At 45.7% G+C, this 17,217-nt stretch overlaps 1 protein-coding gene across 1 annotated transcript in view; it reads right to left on the bottom strand.

Moving 5' to 3' along the window:
• Positions 1-16,207, bottom strand: part of SART3 (spliceosome associated factor 3, U4/U6 recycling protein) — a 32,593-nt gene extending 16,386 nt beyond the window's left edge. Inside the window, exons 1-5 of the mRNA XM_043980896.1 lie at positions 15,877-16,207; positions 12,410-12,536; positions 8,000-8,104; positions 2,218-2,402; positions 1,126-1,231 (exon numbers count right to left, since the gene is read on the bottom strand). Coding sequence (XP_043836831.1) covers positions 1,126-1,231; positions 2,218-2,402; positions 8,000-8,104; positions 12,410-12,536; positions 15,877-16,167 — 814 coding nt within the window. The 5' untranslated portion in view covers positions 16,168-16,207. The remainder of the gene's footprint in view (positions 1-1,125; positions 1,232-2,217; positions 2,403-7,999; positions 8,105-12,409; positions 12,537-15,876) is intronic.
• Between the last annotated feature and the right edge of the window lie 1,010 nt (positions 16,208-17,217).

The raw sequence follows: 17,217 nt of genomic DNA, 5'->3' as shown, positions 1-17,217 counted from the left end.
GCCAGAAGGACCTGAGAGGCTGTCCAGACCAATTCCCTCATTTTACAGATGAGGAAACTGAGGCATCAGAGAAACTGAGGCAAGGTGGCTTACACAGTCAAGTTACACAGAGAAAAAGCCGCTGTGCCAGGATTCACATCTGGATCCTCATGCCCCAAATCCCAAGCTCCTTCCACTGAGCCTCACTGCCTCTGTACAGCACTGAAACCATCTCAGGACAAGAACACAAGCCAACTTCAGAGCTCAGGCAGAGGACTGCCAAGAATGAGAGAGAGGCAGAGGGAGCTGGCAGACTCACTCGAGCCAGGCCTGGAGTCGATGCCTCTCAATCCCAGTGCTGGCTCTTCTCTCTCCCATGTGGCAGGGCCTTTCTCACATCTTGCTCTCAACAATTCTGTGCACTCAAGACCTCAAACTCTGGGCACAGCCCCTAGAAAGTCCCTGCTAAAGGGTTTCTGTAAAGGCCAGGCACAAGAAGCAGAAGCAGAGAGGGGCAATGTGGGCCCAAATTAAAACAACACCTCATCTCTCCGAGCCTCCCCATTTATAAAATAAAGGAGTGCACTAGTTTTGACTGCTAGTCTTTCTAGCTCTAATATCTATTTCTATGAAAGAAAAAGCAGAAAGAACAGAATCAGAATTTCCTTCACCACTATTGCTTCTGTCCTTCATTAAAAATGTTATTGAATCTAGCTACAAGCCACATAATAATGTGCCAAAACTTTGCAAATTACAGAAATAAACCCCAACCCCAAATCTAGAGTATTAATACTACCAAACACTTCAATTTTAAAATTCCTCAGTCTCTCTCCTTCCTCCCAAGACGCCTCCACCCTACCCCCTATGCCCCAGTGAAAGCACAAATCAATTCTTTCTAGTCACTTGTGACATAGAAATGCCTGCCTTTCACCTCATCCAGCACCCCCTCCTTCCATGAAGCAGGTGTTCAGAAGCCCCGGGTAGAATTCTAGACTCAGCTTTGCCACTCACTAGCCATATGACCTCGAGTGGGGTAAACTATCTCATCTCTAAAATGAGGATAAAAATGTCTTTCCTGCTAGGAGCACAAGAGACAAAGGAGCTTCTGAAAGTCAGAGGACACTATGCTAATCCCAGGTGACTCACCTAGGAGTGGGACCCCCAGCTGGCGGCGGAAGAGCGTGTGGATTCTCTCAAGCTGAAGATCCAGGGCCTGCTGTTGTTCAGGCGTCGAGACGCTGCCAGGAGCAGGCTGCAAGGGCAGAGCAGGACCAACACGTGTTTATTCCTCCCATTATTTCCAAGAGGGATTCCTGTTTCTCTCTCTCTCTCTCTCTCTCTCACACACACACACACACACACACACTCATGCACGTGTGCACGCACGCAAAGAGGCTGTCTCAACCTAATTCCACACAAATTGTATCTCTTCCCTCCCAGGAAAAGAAATGCTAACAAGAAGCTCCAACCCAACAACCTGGACCCAAGGGTGGAGAAGGCATTGTATTTGTGGACAGAAACCCAAGTAGCATTTCAGCTCAGCTACTCAGACAAGTCAGCCTCCCTCCCCAGCCTCAATTTTCTCAGTTGCAAAATGGGAGGAAACACTGTTGTCAGGCTCAAAGGAGATCATGGAGGTAAAATGCTTTATAAATCTTAAGCAACTATACAACCATCAACCATTACTGCCAACTGTAACTTCGATGTACGTACTCTTTAAAAACAAATACAAGGAAATGGTGGTGAATTTTCTTCCTTTCACAGGGTTACTATGATATGTAATTTGAAAATAAAACCTTACCAAAGCAGCATTACTTTCAAACTTCAGAAACTGATACAGGAACCCAGAGAAGATGGTGTAAAGGCCTAGAGCCGAGCATCTTTCTTAGGCTGACAAAGGCACTGGGTTACGGGTCACATGTTTAGAGCTGAAAGCAAACTTTAAGGTGTCCTAGTCCAAACTACTCACCTCTGGTGGGGAAACCGAGGCTCCAAACAGGGAAGTGATTGTGGGGCCCGACATCGCCCGCCCAAGGATTAATAATGGGGAGACCCAAGACCCAAACCAAGGCCCCCAACTCTGAGGCCTTCACCCCGGCCCTGCATCTCCTCTTATGCTGTGTGACACCTGTGTGGTCCACGAGACCAAGCTAATGTCATCTGTCCTAAAGGAAAACCAGTGCCCGGCCATGCCTGCGGGAGCCAGGGAAGGCTGAGCACAAGGATACCAGGGCTCACCTGGGCTGTTCTCAGAATCGCGCTCTCAAACTCGCGATACGCCTCCCACAGAGCTGCTCCTTTGGTCACATGTAAGCCGACTGCAGTAAGGGCTCTTTCAAATATGGAACGAACCTTCTCCATGCCACCTTCCTGACCAATCCCACCAATTGAATACTGAGCATACTCCAGCCAAATTTCAGGACCTAAAATAAAGAAAACTGTACTTAGTTCTGGGCAAAAAAGACTCAGGGGAAAGAAGTTAAAGATGATGTTAATTCCTAATCAAAAACCAATTCACATCTTCCTTCCTCCTACAGAACACCTAACTCACAAAATAGGTAACTTAAGCAACATCAGCAAGACTGGTTCTTGAAAAAAAGCTTCAAAACATCAGAACACACCCATCCATTCCTAATACTCAAATCCAGTCATCTCATAATAGACCAATTTAGAAACTGGAATTTTAAAGAAATTTTTTAAAATTTCCTTCAAGTAATATTCTCTGAGCATACGCCATTGCATTAGGACTACAGAAGAAAAAAACCCAGATGCACAGTTGCAAAGGACTCCAAAAGCTCCTAATAGTGACACGCACTCCCAGATTTGCTCCAAGGACTGAGATGACACATTCCAAAGGGTTTCCATCCCCATAAAGCACTGCATAAACAGAACGATTACACTAAGTGCCCTGAGAGGACAATTTCTGACCAAAGCCACACAGACGATTGCAATGGCAGCTATGGGAGAGAAGCTGGGTTTTCTGACACCTCCTCCAAGCAAAGAGGAGGTAAGACTGACCTGATTATCATAAACGCAACATTCACGGCCTTCAAAACCCTTTCACATACATCATCACATTTGAGACTAACGGTCACTGGGCCTGAAGAATTTTAAAGTCAACATATAGAAGTCTCCAGTGCAGCTAACACTGTACTGCTGAATGAGAGAAGCCTAGCAATTGTCAGCCTTTGAAAGTGCTGACTATTTCAAGGTTTCTGCTGATCCTACAGCAGAACAAGAAAATCCAGTGAGGATTACAGGAGGAATGAGCCTAACAATTCTTTTGATGGTCGCAAGGGGCTGAATTGCAATTTTCTGATTTAATGACTTAACCAGAAAAAAAAAAAAACGCTTCAGCCTCATTGCTATTATTTTACAATCATTTTAACCTTTAATGTGTCCACAGAAATAATAAGGAATAAAATGGTGAATGACTATTATAGGACATTTTAAGAAAGAACAGTTATTTTTATGAATCCGATTCTCTCAGTGAAAAGGTTTTGCTGGCTAAGGTAAGAGGTGGGGACTGACATCTCACAGAACCAGAAAAATCATCTTTTTTAAAATGTTATTTTATAAAGACACTTCTACATAAAGTAATCATACATGCTGTAAATCATATATTCCATAACATGTAGCTTCTATATTTATATGGGTGATTGATTTATTATATAAAAGGCTCCCCCCAAAGAGTAACTCCATGGTGCCCCTCACCTGAATCACCAAGAAAAGTAATTCATTCTCACTCTGTTATTTTCTACCTCAGTTCTTAATTTCTCAAGTAAAACAGCAAGGCCTTTGCTGGTGTTTTTCTCTTTTTCCACTGTGGGGAATGAAGCTTTTCTGTGCATGTTTAACTCTGTTTACCACTTTTGTATCAGGGCTTTGGAGGAGACTTTTTCATTTTCTTTCCTTTTTTTCCACCTTGTTCTAATAATCATTTCAGAACTACAAGTCCAGCTGAATGCTTTTGCTTCACAAGCTGAGTATCATAAACACAGTGGACTCTGATGACTCTGGAAGATAGCAAGGCTGACAACTTTGTGCAACTCTGCCTCACTTAAATCCAGTTCACCGATGAGTCAAGAGATCACTCAGAAGTCAGTAGTCCTCTTAAAAACAAAAACAAAACACAATCAAATGCCGTCTGCAAAACCAAATGAGGGGCACCTAGGTGGTGCACCAGCCATGAAGTCAGAAGCACCCGAGCTCAAATCCAACCTCAGAGATTTGACACATTAGCTGTGTGACCTGGGCAAGTCATTTAACCCCAACTGCCTTGCAAAAAAAAGCTGCCAGCAAAACTAAATGAGACTGTTCACCATTGGCTTTTTAAACACAAGTCTTCATCGTTTCCTGACATTTCTGGCCTTTAGTGTACCATCCACCATGTGTATTGCTAGGAATTTTACAGATTCTCTGATTGCTATAATCACTTCTGGTCTCAGTTTTGGGAGAGCACAGGTGACAAAGGCCGAGATCAGTGGCCTGTATGGATCAGTGAATGCCTCAGTACAGTTTCTTTTTAAGCCTGTTTCATTTCATCCAAAATTGCCTCTTTCTTACCAGGCTGTACCTCCAACACTTTTCCCCCAGCTGGGTGAATTGCAGGCTTGTAAAGATGGAATGTTTTCCAAATTTGAGATACCACCTGACACCTATCAGACTGGCTAATATGACAAAAAAGGAAAATAATAAATGTTGGAGAAGCTGTGGAAAAAATGGAATACTAATGCATTGTTGGTGGAGCTGTGAACTGATCCAACCATTCTGGAGAGCAATTTGGAACTATGCCCAAAGGGCCATGGGACTGTTCATACCCTTTGAACCATTGCTAGGTCTATATCCCAAAGAGATCATAAAAAAGGGAAAAGGACCCACATGTACAAAAATATTTACAGCTGCTCTTTTTGTGGTGGCAAGGAATTGGAAACTGAGGGATTGCCCATCAACTGGGGAATGGCTGAACAAGTTGTGGTATATGAATGTAATGGAATTCTATTGTGCTGTAAGAAACGATGAACAGGCAGATTTCAGAGAAACCTGGAAGGACTTGCATGAACTGATGATGAGTGAACTGATCAGAACCAAGAGAACATTGTACACAGTATCAACAACACTGTGTGCTAATCAACTATGATGGACCTGACTCTTCTCAGCAATACAATGGTCCAAGATAGTTCCAAAGGACTCATGATAGAAAATGCTCTCCAAATCCAGGGAAAAAAAGAACTATGGAATCTAGATGCAGGTTGAACCACACTATCTCTTTTTGTTTGTTTGTTTTACTTTTTTGAGGTTTTTCCTTTTTGCTCTGATTCTTCTTGCACAGCATGTCTAATGCAGAAATATGTTTAATGTGATTGTACATATATAACCTATATCAGATTGCTAGCTGTCTTGGGGAGGGGAAGGAGGGAGAAAAAATGGAAACTACAAATCTTATAAGAACAAATGTTATGGGGCAGCTAGGTGGCGCAGTGGATAGAGCACCGGCCCTGGAGTCAGGAGTACCTGAGTTCAAATCTGGCCTCAGACACTTAACACTTACTAGCTGTGTGACCCTGGGCAACTCACTTAAGCCCAATTGCCTCACTAAAAAAAAAAAATTTTTTTTTAAATGTTGCAAACTCTCTCTACATTGGAAAATAATAAAATACTTTTATGGAAGAAAAAAAGATTATAAAGAATAAGGAAGGTTCAAAAGAAAACATATAAGAAAAAACTTGTAACCCACACTTTTGCAAGGGTGTATTTTACACATATTTTAACACTTTTAAAATATATTTATCAATTATGCTCAAAAAACCCACAAATGTTGAAACTATCTCTACATGTAACTGGAAAACAATAAAATACTTTTATAATAAAAAAAGATGGAATGTTTTTTCCCAGGGCTCTTCTACCAGCATATTCATCTGCTCCAAAATCGCTTTATCTTTTGTAAGAATATTCCATTATTGCCCTTGCTTCCACATGCTGCAACATCTTCCGCTTCTGGCCTTTAAAACTTCTACTATTCCTGCAGCTTGGGATTTATTTCTGCACGTGACAAATTTCCTAATAACACTTCTGGAACGTCTGGCCTTACTCAATTCATCGATCCTCTTCTCTTTTAATTCTTCAAATGTCTCTTTCCTCTGTTCCTCATTATCACACTGAATGGAACAGTAGGTAATACAGCTTGAACTGAGCAAATGCAATACTTTAAATCTTGCCCTGAATCAACTTCTGTACTTCATCAATTTTCTTCTCTTTTTTTGGTCACAATTTTTTTTTTCTTAGGTATTCCCAAATTTCCTTTTGCTTTGAGCATGGTGTCACAGCTGCTTTTATCACTAAGTCGTCTTGTAGCGCTTTCTTTTTCAAGTCATCCCATGTGGGTTTCTCAGCTTCTCTCTTCACCTTTTCTTTGCCCTCATGTTGACCTTTCTTTTCATCTCCAATATGTTCCTTTCTTCTTTACTCTTAAGTTTCAGGCCAGTTTTCTCAGACTTTGGGTTACTTTTCTCAAATTTCTTGGGCTACCTCTTTCTTCACCCTTACTTGTAACCTTCTTTGAAGTTTTAGAATCAGTCGTTTTAAAATGTTTTTTCCTTGTGACATCTTTTGGTCCTTTCCTGTGAATTTTTTTTCTTTTACTTTCTTCTTCGATAGCAGCAATTTTAAGAGCTGCAAGGCTTGACAAAAACACTGTTCCTTTCCTTCCCAGCCCACAGACATGCCACCACCTCAGAATGGTCACTGAGGCGATTTCCCCTTCTACCCTCTGGGCCCACCCTCCCCCTCTTCTTCCTATAGCCACAGAAAGTCATTTCTAAAACTTAGAAACTAAGCCTCGAAAAAGACCAAAGACTTTGGTGTTTTTTTTGGTTTTTGGTTTTTGGTTTTCTTAGTGAGGCAATTGGGGTTAAGTGACTTGCCCAGGGTCACACAGCTAGTAAGTGTGTAAGTGTTAAGTGTCTGAGGCCGGATTTGAACTCAGGTACTCCTGACTCCAGGGCCAGGGCTCTATCCACTGAGCCATCTAGCTGCCCCCAACCAAAGACATTTTAAGAGACAAAGCTTAAATTGAGAAATCTATTTCAGGGCACCTAGCCCAAATCATCCAGTGGCTGCTTTTCCATCTACAAATCAACATCTACCACCTGGTCTCCTTTGGTCACCCTTGGATGGTATGGAGGTTGGCTGTCCCCTAGTGAGGGGTCCTGGAAGGAGAGGCCCACAGGCCCATCCTTGAAGTTTTCCAGCTCAATAGACCTACTCAAAGCTTAGTTTCCCCTGAAACAAAGACTCTTCCTTCCTTTTTAAAGCTTTTTAAATAGCTGTTTCAATACAGTTCCCTTTTAATCCTATGTATTATGCATTTAAAAGCATTATTCCAAGCAGGGATCCATAGGTTTTCACTAGACTAACAGAGTCTGTGACACCCCAAAGGTCTTTAGAGAAACACTTGTCACCCAAAAGGATGAGACAGGATCATAAAAACCCAGTTACTGGGGCAGCTAGGTGGCACAATGGATAAAGCACTGGCCCTGGAGTCAGGAGTACCTGAGTTCAAATCCGGCCTCAGACACTTAACACTTACTAGCTGTGTGACCCTGGGCAAGTCACTTAACCCCAAGTGCCTCACTTAAAAAAAAAAAAGAAAAAGAAAAACCCAGTTACTGACCAATTCAGTGCACTCTAAGACAAGAGAAAAGCGCATCTTAGAAAGTTTTGAAATCGTGCACCTCCTTGAAACTGACCTGTAGACTGATGTACAAAACTTTAAGTCATGCTGTACCAGTTTCCCCCCTACAAAAACGTCTTCCTTTTATTTTACAATTCCTTCTCAGTCAAGGCCACGGAACCAACAGTAAACCCAGATACTGAATTCAAGTCTAACACTGCTGATCTGGTATCTCAAAAGCAGGACTTGTTTCACAAGATTTAAAGGGTAAAACCCAAGAAAAGAGACAGTGTTTTGCCATACTGTGTTACAAGGACACAATGTATACAGAAAGGTTTAAAAACTTACAAATATAGTCTTTTACAGCCCGCTCAAAGAGTTCATATACTTTCTCCCGATCTGAGCCATCTGATGCAATCTTGATCTCATCCTTTAGCCAATCCAGCCAGATTTCTGGGGGAAAAAAAAAAAAAGTTATTCTTTGGATTATCATCAATCAGTAAACATTTACTAAATGTCTACTATATGCTAGGCACTATGCTAAGCCCTGGGGATAAAAAAGAGACAAGGGACAATCCCTACCTTCAAAGAGTGTGTAATCCAAAGGCAGTAAATATATTTAAACAGGAAGAATAGGAAATAATTAACAGAGGGAAGGCCCAAGAATGAGAGGGGCTGGGAAAGACTTCTGGTAGTAGACAGAACTTTATTGGGACTTAAAGCCAGTCAGGAGGAGGACATGAGGAAGATCCTTCCTGGGGTGGGGAATAGTCAGAGAATGTCCAGAGTGAGGAGACAGAGGCCAGCATCGCTGGGTGGAAGAGTATGTGCTGGGGAGTGAGGTGTAGCAAGACCGAAAAGGCAGAAGGGGGCTGGGTTATGAAGGGCTTTGAACATCAAGCAAATAATGCTGTATTTGATCCTGGAGACAATATGGAGTCAACTGAGTAGGGGTGACAGGATCACACGTGCACTTTAGGAAAATCATTTCAGTGGCTGAATGGAGAATAGACTGGTGTGAGGAGAGACTAGAAGCAGGCAGACCCACCTGCAGCTATTGCAATAGTCCGGGGCTGCACCAGGGTGGAGGCCTATTCAAGAGAGGCTGCAGAGATGAGGCTGACAGGCCTTAGCAAAAAGACTGGATAGAGGGGCTGAGAAACAGTGAGGAGTCCAGCAAGACATCTAAATTGTAAGCCTGAACACTGAGAGAATGGTGGTGCCCTCAAAAGTAACAGGGAAATTTAGAAGGGGGGAAGAGTTAGGGGAAAAGAATGAACTGCTTCTTCGGACATACTGAGTTTAATCTGTCTACTAGACAACAAAATCAAGATGTCTAAAAGGCAGTTGAAGTTGTGAAATTACAAGTCAGCAGAGAGGTTGGAGCAGGCTAGGTAGGTTTGAGAATCATCAGCATGGGGGGGCAGCTAGGTGGCACAGTGGATAAAGCACCGACCCTGGATTCAGGCGGACCTGAGTTCAAATCCAGCCTCAGGCACCTGACACTAGCTGTGTGACCCCGGGCAAGTCACTTGACCCTCACTGCCCTGCAAAAAAAAAAGAGAATCATTATCATAGAAGATGGTAATTAAATCCATGGAAGTGGATGAGATCACCAAGTGAAACAGTATAGAGAAGGGGACCCAGGACCCTGTCGGACACCTATAGTTAGAAAGCATGATCTGAACACGGATCCTGAAAAGAAGACATAGAGAAGGAGTGGTCAGACAGGGAAGAGGAGAACCCTGAGAAATGGTGTCATGAAAACCTAGAGAAGAGACTATCAAGGAGGAGTGAGCAACAGTATCAAAAGCTGCAGAGTCAAGGAGAAGGAGAAGAAAAGGTCATTGGCTTCGGCAATTAACAAATCACTGGTAACTCTTTTTGGTGAAATGAGGTCAGAAGTCAGATTGTAAGGGATTAAGAAGAGAGTGAGAGAAAGTGGAGGCATCTACTCTGGACAACCTTTTCAAAGACATAAAGGGCTGAAAAGAGATTTTGCTGTTGTTGAGTCATTTTATTTATGTCCAACTCTGTGACCGCATTTAGGGTTTTCTTGGCAGATAATGGAGAGGTTTGCTATCTTTCTCCTGCTCATTTTAGAGATGAGGAAACTGAGGCAAACAGGGTGAAGTGACTTGTCCAGGGTCACACAGCTAGAAAGTGTCTGAGGCCAGGTTTGAACTCAGGAAGATGATCTTCCTGACTTTAGGCCTGATGTTCTATGCACTGTGGCACCACCTAGTGGCCCAGGAGAGACACAGGATGATAACTGGGATGGAAAGATCAGGTGAGGGTTTTTTCAAGATTGGGGAATCATTACCAAAGATAAAATGTAAAGATGCTGGACAAACACTGTAAGACTAAAATTTTTCTCATGGGACTTATGTAAAATATCTCTGATCTATAACAATCTGACAGGATTTAAAACAGTAAGTTTTTTAAATTACTACCCTCAATCTATTTATAGCTTTATGCAGCTGAAAAACAAATCATTCAAAAATTAAATATAAAGCAACTGTTACATTTTGCAAAGTACTTTAGCATCCATTTCCCTTGATCCTAACGTGGAAGGCTAACCATCAGTATTCTCCATGTAGTGAAGAAGAATAAAGGCTCAGCTCCAATCAATGCAATGACCAACCTATCTCCAGGGAACCTATGATGAAGCCCATTTACCCCCTTCTCACAGAAGTGATAGGAACAAGATGCAGAAAGAAACATACACTTTTTTAATAGAAAGCATGTGGACTTCTTGAACTATGCTTATCTGGTAGAAGTGAGGGTTTTTTTATCTTTCTTTCTCTCAGTTTTTAATTGGGATTGGGGCTGTCAGCAAATAGTGATGCCAAAAAAAGAGACAGAACGACTATAATTATTCTTAAATGCACAGAAAAAAAATATAAGGAAATTCAGAAGGAAGCACAAACAAGTCAGACAGTTTTGAAACTTAACACATGGAATATTTTATGTAGGTATATATATATATATAAAATTTTTTTTTTGCGGGGCAATGGGGGTTAAGTGACTTGCCCAGGGTCACACAGCTAGTAAGTATCAAGTGTCTGAGGCCGGATTTGAACTCAGGTACTCCTAGCCACCTAGCTTCCCCCTGTAGGCATATTTTTAAATCAAGTAGGAAATTTCATATACAATGCTCTTTCTGTTCTGCTAGCTGTATAAAAATGCCTTTTTTTAATGTTTTAAGTTCAGATTTTTTGTGAAAAAAAAAATCTTTTGAGAATAATGGCTTAGAGAGCTCCAATTGCTTATCTCAAGTCCCACAGCCCAGTCGCTAGGGTGGCGATGGGTGGGATCTAGTTCAGGTCTCTCAACACCTAAAGCATTGCTCCCTCTCAAAGTATAAGATATTCAAAACTAATGATCAAGAACAGAATGGCAACTCACTGTCATGTTACAGAGTTCACGGGGCAACTAGGTGGTACAGTGGATAAAGCACCAGCCCTGGATTCAGGAGGACCTGAGTTCAAATCCGGCCTCAGACATTTGATAATTACTAGCTGTGTGACCCTTGGCAAGTCACTGAACCCCCACTGCCCAGCAAAAGTAAATAAACAAAGAGTTCGAAGCCCTGTAGCTCTCAAATAGGAACATAAATCGACAGTTTAACCTACTATTCTTTTCAGAACAAGTTCATAAAAGTGGTAAAGCAGCTTAACAAGCAGCAAACAGAACAGGAAGCAGGGAATGGAAAGACGGGGGAGGGGAGGACTTGAGAGAAAACACAAATAAAAACGACCATACCCAGGATACTTAAATAATTTCATTTGGAAAATCTAAGGGGAAACTGATCCTTTACTTATACAAATTTATGTAAAATTCCAAGAAAGAGAAAAAAAGAGAAAAGAGAAAAAGAAAAGCGGCTCACCCAGGGCATCTGCAAATGGGAGCGTCCTCAAACTAGTCCCCACAGACTCAGTAGGGATCATTGAAATCCATGGGGTAATCCCTAACACAGATGCCAAATTTAATTAAAGCTAGTCGAGGGAATTATTTTTATTTTTATCGAATTCTGCATTAGAATAATGCTGGACAATTCCAAAGCTCACAAACCAGCAGATGGACCATTTCACAAATTTAATGGCTGGCAAAAGCTTCAATTTCCCACAAGAAGGTATGCTAACATATACGTCTTTTGCACAGAATAATGATGCTGGTAGTGATCACTGTTTATAGTGTACACAAACACACACACAGACATTAAGAGATTCCTGGGTTTTCTGACAACGGAAATTAGTGTTTTAAATGTGTGTCTTATTAGCCAGGCATTATCATGAATATTATGAATACTACTGTGAGTCAACTAGCACTGATTAAGCGCCTACTGTGATCCAGGCAGTGAACCAAGCACTGGGGATACAAAGAAAAGCAAAAGACAGTCCCTGCTCTCTGAGAGCTCCCAATCTAATGAGGGAGATAGGCAAACAAACAAGCTCCGGGCTGCACATAATCAGCAAAGAGGAGGTCCCTCCCTTCAGGGGACACCTGTTTTCACAAGACCACTCAGCCCAAAAGCTGAAAAATCTGACCATTAAACTTTCCTACCAGACACTTTTACTGGAACAAAGTACTTAACTGTCTACTCTCAGCACATATTCCCTTTGAGAGAGAACTGAGAGCTTCCTAAACTCTCTGGCCCATCTGCCCCGCAAACGAAAAAGTGCTCTGGCTTCCTATAACACATTCCCAGTTTAAATTCTGAGGAACAGGTGGCACTAGAAACAGTCCCAGTTTTACCTTCAGTAAGAGGGAAAAGTTCACTCATTTTCTGTCGAGCCCTTCTCAGCTTGATAAGTTCCCCTTCCTGCCGGAGCAGCTTTATCAGGTCCACATGGCAATTGTAGTCAAAGGCATTGATGGAAAGCTTTAACAGAAAGATATTTTCTAAGTTAATTTAAATGAAATCTGAAGGAACAAAAAGTCAGAAAACCAACTGGAGGCCTTTACCACAGCATTTTAAAAAGCTCATCTTTATGTCACAAGCAAAACAAATCAGGTTTGCATAAACCGAAGCAGAACCGAGAAAACAATGTCTACAAGAAAAGCAATGCAAAGGAAAACAAGGCTGAGAAGCATCCCCCCTCTGACCACCATGGTGACCTCTCCTGACTTCTGAGGACTCCTATCGCCCCCGTGGGCAAGACGATGAGGCTTTACTGAAGTGTACTTGTTATAAGGGACTGCTCTACTGGATAGGAGGTGTGCTGAAAAATAACAGTGATGTCAAAAAATAAAAAGCATCCATCGAATATTTTAAAAGAAAAAAGCCGCTGAATAATAATCCAACATTTTTCAACATTCCCTAAGGGAAAGGAAAAGATGCAACAGAGCCGGGGGGAATATCTCATAGAAACATCAAGTGTTAATACCTATTCAGACCAACTTCTATTCCTGTTAGCTACACAGGCTGGTCAAGGGAAGGCCGACCGTGCCTCACAAGGGTTATCTAGGCCTCGGCTATCTGGCCATTTCAACAACCAATTTCCATCCATGAGTGACAGTACACAAGCTCTACAATTAAAAAAAAAATCCTGGGTTAAAAAACACAACCAGTTTCCTTACAAAGGATTAAAGTGGAGGTTTTCAGAGTGACAAGCACAAAGAATGCTTTTAATTCAAATTAAGAATCATGTTATTATCACTACAATAAAAAAGCACTTTGCAGCACTGGGGAAAATCAACCTATCATGGTATGCATTATAAGATCAGTTCAAAGTGAGCCCCACCCCGCCTGAGCTTGCTGAACTTAAAAAGCAGCCCAGTGCCCAGGGAGGCCTAACTCTGACTCTGATGCTGGTCTGATTATGGAACCTCTCAGGGTTTAAGGCTCCTCAATTCTAGAGGGATGAAAAGATGACAGGGCTTTAAAAAGTACCATACAAATTTAAAGTGATGTTGCTCACTGAAAAAAACAACAATAAAGCATGGTTTATAAGGAAAAATTCTGAGTTTTTATATAGCAGTAACTTTTTTATCTCACCTCAACTTCACTTTCTCTTGATAAGATACATAAAAACATTTAACAGGCAATTATAATCAGAGTCCTCTGGAGGTCATCTCACGCCACCTTCTCCTTTTGCAGAGAAAGCTGAGGCCCAGAGCGGTTAAGTGATTTAGCCACAGCAGCAGATACTAAGAGCAGAGCTGTGATCTGAACCCAGATGTTCAGGCTGGGGAATCCTGGGCTTCGGCAGTGTCCCCTCTGAACCAAAGCAAACTCTGGCACCGAGCACGACGGATCTGATGTGTTATTAGTAGTATCTGAGGCTCAAGGAGAAGTGGCGTGCCCACCACAGGCTCATGTGCTCCGTGCAGAGCCAGAACTCAGCCTCAGGCTCCTGGCCCACACTCCTTTTCATTTCACTATAGAAGGGCATTGAGAGCTGGTGTGTGAGGCGAGCGCCTGCACCTGGGAAGGTCCCTGGGCCCACCACCGCCAGCTGTGCATGCACATAGCTACATCTGCATGGCCTTAAGAAAATCACCAATCTGGACTCAACTCTTCTCATCCCTAAAATGAAGTGCCTCTTTAAGTGACAAGAGCTGTGGTTGTTTTAGAATAACAAAGTCATCTATGTATAGATGGACCTGAGATAACAGCCCAGTTCAATGGCATTAGCCACGAGTTCACACCCAGGCTCTGCTACTTCCTCCCTGTGTGACCCTGGGCCAACCAATGACCCTGCCCCCCTGGACCTGTTCCTTCATCTGTAAGATGAGAGGGTTGATTAGGCCAGATGCCCTCGGGGATCCCTCCAGTTCTGCACGTGAGATGCCGTGTGATGCGTGTGGATGAGAGTCCCATGTTGAGATTCATTTCAAACAAGACGCTCTTCTCACCACACACACATCTGCTCTCCTTGGACCTCCCTGTGCCACATCATCCAGCCAAACGGATGCTCCACAGGAAGGTGAGACGGAGAGAATCCTGACCAACTCCAGAACCACACGTGGCACAACCATCAGGAGAGGGACAGCACCCTGGAGCTCCAGAACTAAACACCCATCGGCCCAACAGCCAAAGGGAATAAAGGCCGGGCAGCTCATGTTTCTGGAATACTTGGAGGTTCTTGGGGATGCTGCTCTAAGGCCCACAAATACCAACGTGTTCAAGCACAGCGTCATCCTTTCTCCGGTAACGTGACAAACAGATTACTCGGTCCCATCAAGTCCACTCTGGCTCCCCAGCCTGTCTAGCTCTTCCTCACTGCCCTGAAGTTTAGGGGAAAGAGCACTGCGCAGGGGCTTTGGCATCTTTAGGAGACTGGGAAGGACTATCTTCCCCTGAGGCAAAGCCCCAGCCTCAAAAGCAGGCAGCATCTGGGCAGTTGGGTGGTGCAGTGGATAAAAGCACCAGCCCTGGATTCAGGAGGACCTGAGTTCAAATCCATCTCCGACACTTGACACTTACCAGCTGTGTGACCCTGGGCAAGTCACTTAACCCTCACTGCCCCACCAAAAAAAAGGGGAAAAAAAGCAAGCAGCATCCCACCTGGGGACAGCCCTCTATGGGTCAATGGCTTCTGACCTGAAGTGGCTCCCATTCAAGGGCCAGACACTGATGGACTTCCCTCCCTCCAACTCAAACCCATAAATCGGCATTCTAGGTCTTCTGGTCCAAGGATTCCAAGTCATTACAATGAGGGAGGAGGGCCCTGGGAAAGGCAGCACCCCGGCCTCCCTTCAGGAGGTGCAATCTGCATTGGGGGGGGGGGGGGTACTGTCAGACGGGAGGGCTTCCTTCCCTCGGTCTTCACCAGGTAGGAGAGGAGAGGGGTCCGTTCACAAACAAGAAAAGGAGCTTCAAGGCTCCCGGGGCCCGGCTCCCTGAGCTAAACACTCGCCACTAGGCTGCAAGGCCTCCTCAGACAGCCCCTGCCCCCTCCTGCCATGGCAGCCCCCTTACACCCAACTCCTCCCCTCAGCCCCTCCTCGGCCCGGCCCCTTCCCCCCCTCCTCCTGCGGTCCGACTGATCCTCGGTCTATCCCGCGTGCACCCCGCATTGGGGGGGAAGCTCCCCGAGGGAGGGGGACCCCCCTTTCTGCCGGTCACGCCCCATCCTTCGCGTCGCAGGCCCCGCCCGGCCGCACGTGGGTCTGGCGCGCGGCTCACCGCGCGTGCGCGGGCTCCGGGGCAACAGGCCCAGCAACGGCCGCCGCACCGCCCCCTCCCCGGGCTCCCGCCCCTCCCCCCCGCGGCGCACCTGCTCCTCCAGCCGCTGGATCTCCGCCTCGTTCTCCTTCTCCTCGTCGTCGTCGTCGTCGTCGTCGTCGTCGTCGTCGTCGTCCTCCACCGAGGAGCAGCCGAGGTCCTCGTCCTCGTCGCCGCCGTCGCCGCCCCCGCCCGAGTCCTCCGACTGCGCCTCGTGCTCCGGGCGCCCACGCGCCGCCGTCACGGCCAAGGCCGTCGCCGTCTCCTCGTCCTCCGCTTCCTCCGCCGCCGGCGCCTTCGCCCGGGGCCCAGAAGCGGCCGCCGCTGCTGCTGCCGCCGCCATCTTGCGCCGCCCGCGTCTCTTCCCCGCGAGCCCGACGCCGACGCCGCGGTGACGTCAGCGCTGACGCCGAGGCTGCCCGGGCCGCGCCGGACCCCGATTCTGCCGCGCCGGGCCGTGAAGCTGCCCGGGGCGCTCGGGCAGCAGGACGGCCGCGGGGCCGCCGTGCGGGCCCACGGAACTCTTCCCTCAGCCGGCTTCCCCTCGGACGAGAAGGGACTGCAGCTTGCCGCGCCCCTCCGGGCGTGACGAGGGGCAGCCTTCCGGGGCCTTGGACAGGAAGCGGGGGCCACAGAGGAGGTCAAGACGCCGCAGGGGGCGGGCCGCGCAGGCTTTGACGCCATCTTGAGAAGGACCAGGGCGCTTTACCTCCCGGTCCCTACGGATGCCCCGGGCGCGAGCTGCGGCAGGGGCGCCCTAGCGCCCGAGGCCCGGGCTCAGCCGCGGTCCGTTGCGCAAAACTGCTGCGGCCTCTTCCACCACTGTACCCCGCCCGGCCCCGGCCCCGAGGCCCAAACTGTCCTCCTCCGCTGGGTTCTTAGTGTAACTCTCCCCCTCCGGGTGGTCCTACTGCTGACCCAAGCTGGTCCCGGAGAAACTGCCCTGGATCTGGAGCCTGCCGCTGCCTTGCCCTGTGACCCTGAACAAGTCATTTCCTTTTGTGCTCCTTGGTAAAAAGGGCTTATTCTTGGAGCCATCCCAGCGCCCGCATTCGGAACCGCACGTTCCGGAGCGGGAAGCGGCCTCCCATCCCCGAGCCTTGGTGCCGGCTCTCCTCTGTGCCTGGAATGGCCTTCCTCCTCACTAACTCCCTAGAATCCCACATTTCCTTGACAGGGCAGGACAAATGCCTCTTGGCATGTATCTTTGTCTGGTCCGAGGGATGGCTGTTCCCTTTTAATTTGGAAAGTGGTATTTCTTGTCCCTCTCGATGCCTGGTATCACTACTTGACTATGAAAATAGCATCGGGCCAGTTCAAGCGATGGCGTGACAAACGGCATGTCATTCAGTGCCCTGACTGAAGGCCTTCCATATCATCTAGCCATGTTCAA

Source organism: Dromiciops gliroides, chromosome 1 (assembly GCF_019393635.1).
Source record: "Dromiciops gliroides isolate mDroGli1 chromosome 1, mDroGli1.pri, whole genome shotgun sequence".
NCBI lineage: Eukaryota > Metazoa > Chordata > Mammalia > Microbiotheria > Microbiotheriidae > Dromiciops > Dromiciops gliroides.
The sequence above is the reverse complement of the archived record's forward strand: the minus strand, read 5'-3'. Positions and strand labels throughout refer to the sequence as shown.